At 40.7% G+C, this 11055-nt stretch overlaps 1 protein-coding gene across 1 annotated transcript; it reads right to left on the bottom strand.

Annotated features, from left to right (window-relative positions):
- Positions 1-1982: 1982 nt before the first annotated feature.
- LOC139717647 (uncharacterized) lies at positions 1983-3192 on the bottom strand. The gene is made up of 2 exons (XM_071629153.1): positions 2582-3192; positions 1983-2151 (listed from the first exon to the last, which is right to left on the bottom strand). The coding sequence occupies exons 1-2, from the start codon at positions 3190-3192 to the stop codon at positions 1983-1985; spliced, it is 780 nt and encodes a 259-aa protein (XP_071485254.1).
- Positions 3193-11055: the final 7863 nt, after the last annotated feature.

The following is an 11055-nucleotide window of genomic DNA, read 5'->3' as shown; positions in this document are numbered from 1 at the left end:
ATGCCTGAAGGGTACAGATCTCAAGCAGCTACAGCGTAAGGGAATCCTTGCCCGAGGAATCAGTTTGGAAAGAACCAGCAATGGGCTTGTTCACAAGGAACATCTATATGAATAAACCGTTTTTATCATTCTGTACGGATTTTTCCTGTTCCATAACTGCGGAGCAAAAAATCACCCCATCCCTATGCCCCAAGAAGACCAACACCCTGGGACCGCCAACCGTCACTATAATGGTGCAAGTACACGGTTGCCAAGGAAAACTCTATAGCGAACAAGGCACACACCAAATTCAAACAAAATACAGGTTAACATATTATGAATACACTGTGCAGCCGGTCCACTGCATGAGTGGAGAAGAATATAACACTCGGCTGATACTGTATTCAGTTCAGATGGCACCCGTTTGCAGATGCCATTCTGAATAGAAAAAACAGACTGTACAATTCACCCTAGTTAACTAAACAGCCTGCATAAAATGCTTAAGCGTTTTGCATTAATGATAATGAAGTGTGCATAGCTTGCGTACTTTGACTGCTAAAAGGTTGGGTAATTTGGGAGCATACTAATACAAGTGTACCTCGATTTTCAAAACATCAGCTGTTGAGGTTCTGAATTGGGATACCAATTGATTAAATTATTATTATTATTATTATATATATATATATATACATTTCGATCCAGAAAGAAAGAAAAAACAAAACCCGAAAACATCTTTATTTTATATTTAAACTTGTTATAACTGTATCAAAACAACTATACAACCTGCATAGAATGCTTAAGCGTGTTGCAGTATAGTGAAATGTAGCTTGCGCATATACGTTAACTGCTAAAGGGTTGTAATACACTGTGCAGCTGGTTCAAGACACACACCAAATTTGAGCAAGTCACACTTGGTGAAATACACTGTGCAGCCGGTCCACTGCGTGAGTGGAGAAAAATATGATACTCGGCTGATACTGTATTCAGTTCGGATGGCACCATTTGCAGATGCCATCCTGAACAAAAAGAACAGACTGTACAATTCATCCTGGGCAACTATACAACCTGCATAGAATGCATAAGCGTGTTGCATTTAATGATAATGAAATCTTGCCTACGTTAACTGCTAAAAGGTTGGGGAATTGGGAGCATACCTCGATTTTCAAAACATCAGCTGAAATGGAATACCAATTAATCAAAAAATATTTCGATTAGGAGAGAGAAAAATAATAAGAGAAGATTTTAAGGACCTATCATTATTGTATTAAAAAGAATAAGTCACCCCCAAAAATAGGATGAAGCATACGTCCAGGATAATTCATGTAGTTACACCATATTCAGAAAATGGATAGAATGTCTATGTTGTATTGATAACTTATATATGTACCTCTTGTATACTGAAATTTAGACCAGAACTTTATATTAACACATAAAGATTAGAGACATCCCAGTGACCAACATTGAAGGCACGTGGGCCAAGAAAAGCAAAAAAAAAAAAAAAATCAACGACATTACATTTCATTTCAACTTATATTTCAATCTGTATTTTGCTGACAACGAAAAAAAAATGGAAAAATACAGTATCTTGATATACATTTGGCACTGCACGTTGACAGCAATTCTAGTAAACTTTGGATTAATTTTCTTCTACCACTTCACTTTAGTGTAATGAAAAACCGGAATGTTTGTAATCATGCAAAAACCGGTGTGTTTTTATGAGGAAACCAGTGCGCATATTTCATCCAAACCAACGTCATTGAATTTTGAGCGCAATGGGTATACCTAATGAAAAAACCAATGCGCACATTTTAACTAAACCAACATCATTGAATTTTTGAGTGCAATAGGTATACCTAAAATATGATTTCTGAGTTACTCATGCAGGACAATAAGTATCTATCATATCATAATCACGTACAACTGGGCCAATGTTACTGATCTTCTCTGTAGGGTACACAAAACTTCAGTTGAAGTTATAAGAAATGTATACAGGAGATGACTACTCACTCGAAATTAAAGGGAGCGCCTCCGGTTTGGCGCCATTTTCCGGCATAGAATCTCAGCTTGGTACCTTTGCTGTACATTTCTTGGACTTGTTTCTTCCATTTCTGTTTTTCTTCCAGGTCAGTCTGCGTCAAGTCGTCGATGATGAAATATCGCTCGTCCTTTAGGCTGCGTTCACATAGAAGTATTCGGTATTCGCTGTTCGCTATTCGCTATTCGGGCACCGAATACACCATCACCCGCACCGTAAACTCACCATCCCATGCAGTGAGAATTTCTTTCTCCTACATCCCAGCAAATCTTATTAACAATTTCTAAACTGCATCAGAATGTCAGTCTACATGCTTATTTTTGCTAAAGGGCAAATCCAGACCAAAATTGTCATTATTTCATAAACGAGAGACGGTATACGCTGCAAGAAAATCGAACAAGCTCGATTCCCACTTTGCTATACTATTCGCAGCTATTCGGTACTTTCGAATAGTGCCCTCTTATGTGAACCGGTGTGAGGAAATCCTATCGTTCGATTCAAGCTATTCGCGTGCCCTCGAAAACGAGCCCCGAATACCCGAATAGTATACTTCTATGTGAACGCAGCCTAAGGATTTCCCTGGCACGACGGATGACATCTACTTTTTCTCTGTATGAGAGAAACTTTATCAAGATGTGCCTGGGACGACCTTCCACCTTGCGACCATCACGATGAGCTCGCTCCACCTTTGTAGTCATGTTGAATTTGGACCGTAGGATGTCTTCGACGATTTGGGCGCAGTCTTCCCTCTGGTCATTTGGTGTTTCAGGGATTCCCACGATGCGGATGTTATTCCTCCTAGATATTCTTTCGGTTTTGTTTGTTTCCGCTTTGTTCTTCAATACTTCGGAGCGGAGCTCGGCAATTTCTTTTTCCATTGCTTTCATTCTACCTTCCATTTCCTTTTGTTTGACTTCGAGATCATCGACCCGTTTGCTTTCAAATTGGATAGAAGCTTCAATGTTGGCCTCAAGATCGCTCAACTTCCCAAGGAACTTGTCGACAGCGTCTTGGATCATTTTTTGGAATCCGCTGGTAGCTTCTTTGAAGTATGCGTCCAAGCTTCCAGGGGTTTGCACATTGGGAGGTGCAGAGGCCAGTGCTTTCTTATCGGCGGGCATAGTGGCGCCTCGATCTTGGTGCATTGGGTTAGTTACCGTCTTGGATGCGACAGCCATATTTGTGACGTCATCAGGCTCCAGTTCAACAGATTCTGCATCGCTGGCTGTTTGGCCTTCCAACGACTCTCGCTAGGAAGCGGCCGGAGTCATGGGCGCAGGGTTTTAGTGACCTTCGGGTTCGGACTTGACGGGCTGTTTGCACGTACCTGGGCTGCGGGTTTTCTCACAGAAGGACCATAGTTTTTTGCCTTTGTAGCGGCTAACCGTTGCGGCCGAGCAGATTTTTGTTGGTCCATCCTCAGACGATGTTTCTAACTTCGTCGTTTTGTTACAATGTGAGGCCCACAAGAATGAAGTAGACGTCCCAATTTGGTGAAATTTTGTTACTTTTGCGAGACAAACGAAATTGCCGCGTGTGTCTCAGTCCATAGCGCCCTCTTTTTCATCCATTGAGAGGAGGCGCATCCCCAATTAGTGCCCAATCTCTTTATTTCGTCAACACAACAGAAATAGAAAGAAGAAAATATGGGAGGGGGTAATTATTAGGTTAAAACAATAGAAACAAAAATAAGAAATTGGGGGGGGGGGAGTGTCGCGCCAGCCTTTGATTTTGTAAAGGCGCCCCCCCCCCCCCCCTTTACGGAATTCCTGGATCCACCCCTGTGACGCGTTATGACATTTGTGGTCGACGTGTTATTCCATTTGTGGTTAATTCCTGACTTTGACTTGTTGTTGACGCAATCGTGGATTGAGAGGGGGCGCATCCCCCTTTAGAGCCCCTCTCTTTATTTCGTCAACACAACAATAATAAAAAGAAGAAAATGGGGAGGGGGAAGGTCGCGCCAGCCTTTGACTTTGTAAAGACGCCTCCCCTGTGCAAAATTCCTGGATCCGCCCCTGTAATGCAAGCAATGAGTTTTTCCATATGTGGTTGACGCAATGATGAATCAAGGGGGGGGGGGGGGCTTCCCCTTCTCGTGCACCCTCACTATATTAGGTTAAACCAACAGAAACAAAAAATATGAAAAGGGGGTCGCGCCAGCCTTTGAATATGTAAAGCCCCCCCCCCCCCCCCCCTTTACGGAATACATGGATCCGGCCCTGTGTCGCGTTATGACATTTGTGGTCGGCGTGTTATGACATTAAATATTGTGGTTAATCTAATATTGATATTTGTGGTTGACGCAATCGCGGATTTAGAGGGGGCGCATCCCCCTTTAGTGCCCCTCTCTTTATTTTGGCAACACAATAGAAATAAGAATAAGAAAATGGGGGAGGGGGGGCGAGGGTCGCGCCATCCTTTGATTTTGTAAAGGCGCCTCCCCTTTATGGAATTCCTCGATCCGCCCTTATGACGCGTCATGACATTTTGCAGAAAAAATGGAAATTTTGACATTTGTCGTCGACGTGTTATGACATTTGCTGTAAAAATGGAAATTTTGACATTTGTCGTCGACGTGTTATGACATTAGTGGTTGATCCGATTTTGACATTTGTCGTCGACGTGTTATGACATTAGTGGTTGTTTTGACATTTGTCGTCGACGTGTTATGACATTAGTGGTTGTTATGACATTTGTCGTCGACGCGTTATGACATTAGTGGTTGTTTTGACATGTTTGTCGTCACGTGTTATGACATTAGTGGTTGTTTTGACATTAGTGGGCGATTTTGACATTAGTGGTTGCGTCTCCGCGTAAATCTAAGGCCCCAGTTACATAATGCTCTGCGTCCGGAGTTCCGTTCAAAAAAAAAATCATTTTTCCTACGAACTCTTGCGGATCCCTTGCCGTCACAAGAATTTTTTTTTACAAAAAAAAAAATACGGAAAAAATGCAGGCGATACGGACAGATACGATCAGATGCGGACACCTGTGTCCACTTGCGGATAATCTTACGAATTGACACCTTAGTTGTTTTTTTCGACTTGCGTAAACTTCCGAATACTTCTGAATACTTGCGGAGAGTTACGCATAGTTACAGATTGTTATGAATAATTATGGAAAATGTTTTTTTTCTTTGACGATCCCTGCTCGGTTAGTATATGATGACAACAAGGTTATCACATATCGGACTGTCGTATATTGTACATTAGGGAAAAGCTGAAGTTATGTCACGCACACCTTGTGAAGACTTTTTCGCATTCCTTTAATTTGCTTTACAGCAATAGAGGAAAAATGAAATTTTGAACTGTAAGTTTGAATTGATTTTGTGCAATTCAAATATGAATATATACATCATCAATGTCCAGTATACATAGCATAATTATACCATAAATAAAATGCAATATAGATCGATAAGTTAAACGATAGAGTAGGAACAAATAAATTACAGTCATGGAATAGACAAGCTTTGCTTTAGCTGTCATGGCTGTAATTGTGCATCGATAGTCATGACCTACTGCGTTACCGTAAGGCTTGATAAGTTTCCAGATATAAAAAATAAACATCTGGACTTAAGAACACCCCTCCATTTCCAAAATATAAAATAAAAAATGTAATACACATTCCATGGAGTGTAAAGTGGTTAAAGGGGATGGCTAGTACCTGATCAGTGGGAATCAGTGGGAATGCTGGGGGACGATTGCTCCAATCCTTGTGGGATTCATAGAGTACATATCTCTTGTTGTGTGAAAATTATTTGCTTCAGAATGGCCTGATATTCAAGTAATGTGCAGTTCAATGTTTCCAGGTTAGCATGCCTGTACAGTGACGGGGTGATCGTTAAAGGCCCGTTAACTATCGCCCCGACATTGTACAGGCATGCACATTATTTGAATATGAGACCATTCTGAAGCAAATAATTTACACACAACAATAGATATAATTAATGTACTCTTAAATGAATCCCACAAGGATTGGAACAATCATCTCCAGCATTCCCACTGATTCCCACTGATCAGTTACTAGCCATTCCCTTTAAGACATTTTAGAAATACAGTCGTTTTTATTTTATATAGTTTGTCGCTGCCCCACATCCTCCCCGGCCAGAAAAGTAAATAATATGCTGTAACCCCATTCCCTACCCAAAATATTGACATTTTTCGAATAACATACATTCAGAGAGTGCAAGAAAAATAAGTTCAGCACCAAGGGTCAACAATGTCATCTGTATAATATGGGTGCCACTTAAAATGACTTTATTTTGCGGGAGAAATTTCATAATTTGACAATGCAGCCGTTCTAAGTGCCACTCCACCGCTCCGACTGAGTTGCAGCATTCCTTCAGATACAATGCGCTGCAGCTTAGCAACACGGGTGGTGTACTAGTAGTTTACCATGAGTCTCTATTCCCATGGGAGAGGAAAATGGAAAACGCCCAAGGACGCAATTGTCAGCGGTCGTAAGTGTTGTGATACGTTAACTTGCGGTTAATTTCGGATACTTACGATGGACGGGAGGTAAACTTATTTGCGGATGGTCTGCGTCTAATCTACGGATGTTACGGAAAGTTACGTTTAGTTACGGTTACTTGCGTAAGTCTGCATCCGTGGAGTCCCTCTGCAAAATTTCGCAGGCTTGGCCCCGTCATTTTGCGTTTCTTTACGGATTAGTTACGGACAGTTACGTCTACGACCCTGCGGATGCCTGCGTCCACGCTACGTCCCCCTACGTCCACTCATCCGTATCTATCCGCGGCGGACGTAACCCATCGTAAAGCACTGTGTGACTGGGGCATAAAACTGCTTTTCAGCACGACGCCGGGAGAGACTGGAGAGGGGAACGTCCAACGCACTCACTCGTCGTCTCAAACGTCCGCGTCGCAGATCTAAAGCACCGTAATGGGGCATACGCACACATTTTACGTTCAACTACTGAGTATTATACGTACGCTCCTGAAGAGCGATTGATCAGTTCACAAACTCAGTGTCCCTTAGTTTGTGGATTAATAGTTGTATGAGATTTTACTTTTTATTTCTATATGATTTTTTTATACATGTATTTTGAGTGCCATAACCCAAATCGGGTTACGCCATTTCCTGACCCACTTCATCTGACACACTCTTTCTGACACACTTTTTTTGCCATTCATTTTTTACACGGGGCAGTTTTCATGAGACTGCCTCTGTTATTGGCTACTGTGCTAATGAATATTCAACAGCCTTACGATTTTTTTTTTTCATAATGAGTCACTCGGTCTGATTCTGTGTCTGTGATTGGCTTGTGGTATCGTGGTATCGATCTCCTCAAGGGGGTCCATGACGATATCTGATTACCTGTGTGCGTGTGTGTGTCGAATTGCGTTTAAGTGCCGGTGAGTGTGGCATAACTTCTGCAGGTTTCCTGTCCATTTCTCTCTCTTTTTCTCTCTTTTGCTTTCGTATCATCTTATCTCTGTTATTCTTAGAGTACAATCGTACTACCACAAGTGTTTTCCCCCCATTTTTTGAAGTGATTATCTCGTTTGCAACAATTTAGAGGTGAGTTTTTGTTCGAGTGTTTGTTGAGTTTTTTGATTGAACACGATGTAGATTATCTACGTGTGTGCGAGAACATTCATACTTTGTATGGTACCCACTCGTTTGTTTCCGTGTGCATTTTTACCGTACAGTGTCTTCATCGTTCGTCTTCCAAGCAGCGGGTTTTCACCCTAGTTTTCCTCAACGTAGTTTTTTACTTCAAATTTTTTGCGGTGCAAGATGTTCAGTGTATTTTTTCTACAGTAAAATGCCATCGTTGATGATCTCCGTGTATTCATTACTAGTTTTCCACCTCCGTTTCATTTTGTGTACAACTAACATTGATCTATAAAGTCTAACGTAGTTAGCTACAAAGTCTGCGATGTCTGTACGTTTGCTGATGTGTTTTTGTGAGCTGGGAGTAACTATGGTGGGAATTATATTCAGGGTTTTGCTGTGGTTGAGATGATAATGACGCTATGATGATCATAATGATTCTGGTGATGATATACGAACCCTTTTGATGCAATTTATTTCGTGTGACCATGACGTTGATGATGGCGAGAACGACACGAGTAGCCTAGCCTAGGCCAAGGACGAGAGTGACACTGTCCACGGGGGCTGTTGCTCGCTCATGCACAGGAGTGGTCTAGAGACCTGCATTTCATCATTCTTTTTAAACTTTTTGGTTGTTCACTCGGGTTAGTGCTCCAAAAATTCGTTTCTCTAAAGAAACTCAACCAAAACCTTGACAATAAGGTTGCATCAAGGCTATTCTTTAGTAAATATTAGATCTAAATGGCGATGCTAATTTAGTTTTCATTTAGAACTCGATGATATCCCATTTTCTTTGCTCATTTTTCAAATAATAAATTATTTAGAACTGTACTTAAATTCTGATGTACTACATTCACCATTGTAAAAATCAATAAAAAAGAGCCCGCTCAGCAGGTGTTTCATTCTATCCTTTTCATTTCCTCCCTATCGTGTTGGTTTCCTTCCTGTCACTTCCTTCTTTGACCCTGGATGGAAGGAAAAAAAAAATCCCATCTTGCCATGTAAAGACAGAACACATACCATCATGAAATATTTTGACATTAGAATAGTTTTAAAAGATTATGTAAGTCATCAAAATTCTTGTGTGTGAAAATAAATAATAAATAAAAGGTGATTTCTTACAAAGCAGTTCTTTCAAATGTCCAACAGCCTCAGACCAGCTTCGATAATGAAGCTAGTGAAATCTGAAAACTATCGTGGCAACAAGTGATAGGGAATTCTGACAAAAACTGTCACAACATTTGATGTTTAAATTTGTCTAGTTTTATTGGATTAGGTCATGAAACTATAAATGCCACCGATAAAATCACAATCGCTCTCAATTTGAACAGAGGCAGTAGGGTAGGAATAACTCAGCAAACAGCTGATTATTTATGCGTCGTATCCATGGGCAACTGCGGGGTAACTGCAAGAAGACGCACGAAGTTTAAACTTGAGTCAAGAACTATTAATTATTAATTTTTTATTCAAAATATTTTTTTTTCTTTGGATTGCAAAAAAAAAAGTCAAAATATTTCATATTACGCTTCTAAAATGTATTATGAATATATGAAGCATTTTTATCGTGATTTCATGAAGAATTAGAATTATTATGAATATATATACTAGACGGGCTGAACAATGAAGTCTAATTTTGCCCCAAGAATGTGCAGCCCACCGTACCTGCTGGTGGTGCATTCCTAGCGTTCTTGCCGCACTCTCCCAGCCACGTGCACGCATGCATGCAACAGTCACATAGAGTACACGTTTAGCTACTTCACCGATCTCACTCCTGATCTCTTGCAAAGAAAACCTTCACAAGTGTAGAAAATTCTCTCGAAACGAAGCCAGACATGAATTTGGAACATACATTACAGTGTCAAGACCTTTTCAGTGGACTTTGATTTCGCTATTTGTCTGTTTAGCTCTTGAATGTACGACTTCTTACGTCCGATTTGTTTTTTACCTCACCGCGTGGTGCTGTTTTTTCAGCCCCATGCTTCCTCCATATAGATGCACACACAAGTACATGTTGTAAACAAACACAAGCCACCGGCACCGCGATCGAAGTTTGAGCGATAGCGATATTAGACATGTGTGGAGCAGACATGCGGATTTCAGCACAAATGAGTAGTTGAACGTATCACGATTGTAAAACAAATATTTTTCTATGTCTCTGCCAATTTGAATTAGGTTATCTAAGCATAGATAGATTACGATTTTATTCTAAAATAGATTAGCTATGGCAAGAATTTGCTTACATGAGAGTTATTTGATAACATTGCAAAATAAAACCCCCGTCATTGAATGGAATGTTCCAGAGCTATCTCGGTGGTTGGGAGGCGGCTCCAGGATGTTATGGACGCGTCGATTTGTAAGTGGGTACGATGTGATTACAGATGGGTTGAAATGAAGAGGATTTATGAATAAAATACACAGAAACATATTTTTTTTCATAATTCCTTCACAGTTTATTATTTCTTTTCATAAAATTCACACGAATAGTGCTGTACTGAGTCAACTAAGTGCACATTCCCACAAGTGTACATGCATCATCCCTCCTGTCTAGTGGGAATGACACAGGCAGTTTTTCAATGACACGTATGAATACCCTTCGCGTGTAGATCGCGCCGTAGGGAAGATCGCGCCCAAGTTCACTGCCGACTTATAGGCAGGCACGGAATTACAGATTACACAGAGGCCCGTACGTGGATGGGTTAAGCAGCTGAAAAAAAAAAAGGGGGGGGGGGGTACTGGAAGCGCACGTAGTAGCAAGGCCTACACGCACGTGTAAATTGATGGGGTTAGGAATTGATGTTACATAATCTGAAATGTAAACAGTAGGCCTACGTGCGAATGCTTCTTTGTTTTAAAGGGGGATGGATAGTAACCGATCAGTGGGAATCAGTGGGAATGCTGAGGGATGATTGTTCCAATCCTTGTGGGATTCATTTAAGAGTACATTATATATCTACTGTTGTGTGAAAATTATTTGCTTCAAAACGGTCTCATATTCAAGTAATGTGCAGATTAATGCCCCGTCACTGACCACGCACGCTAGCCTGGAAACATTAAACTGGACATTACTTGAATATGAGACCATTCTGAAGCAAATAATTTTCACACAACAATAGATATAAAATGTACTCTTAAATGAATCCCACAATTCTGGAACAATCCTTCTCCAGCATTCCCACTGATTCCCACTGATCAGTAACTCGCCATCCCCTTTAAAGGTAGGGAATCCCATTTGCATGCCTTAAATGAAGAGTTGTATAGATACAGTGGTATGTTGAAGAGAAGTATTGAAAGTGGAAGGTAACATTTAGTACATTTTTATTGACCGTTAGATTTTGAATTGAATTTTTTTCGGGGCTCACCGTAAATTCCAGTACATTACTAGGTTACCTTTGCAGACCCATGCACTGCATGTGTGTCCATCATGTATATTTTGTGAAGAAAGTTCATCAAAACTTACAAACATTT

This window comes from Diadema antillarum, unplaced genomic scaffold (genome assembly GCF_040938485.1).
Source record: "Diadema antillarum isolate AM-2024a unplaced genomic scaffold, OU_Dant_1.0 scf00000079, whole genome shotgun sequence".
In the NCBI taxonomy this organism is placed as follows: domain Eukaryota; kingdom Metazoa; phylum Echinodermata; class Echinoidea; order Diadematoida; family Diadematidae; genus Diadema; species Diadema antillarum.
This window is presented reverse-complemented; position numbering and strand designations above follow the sequence as displayed.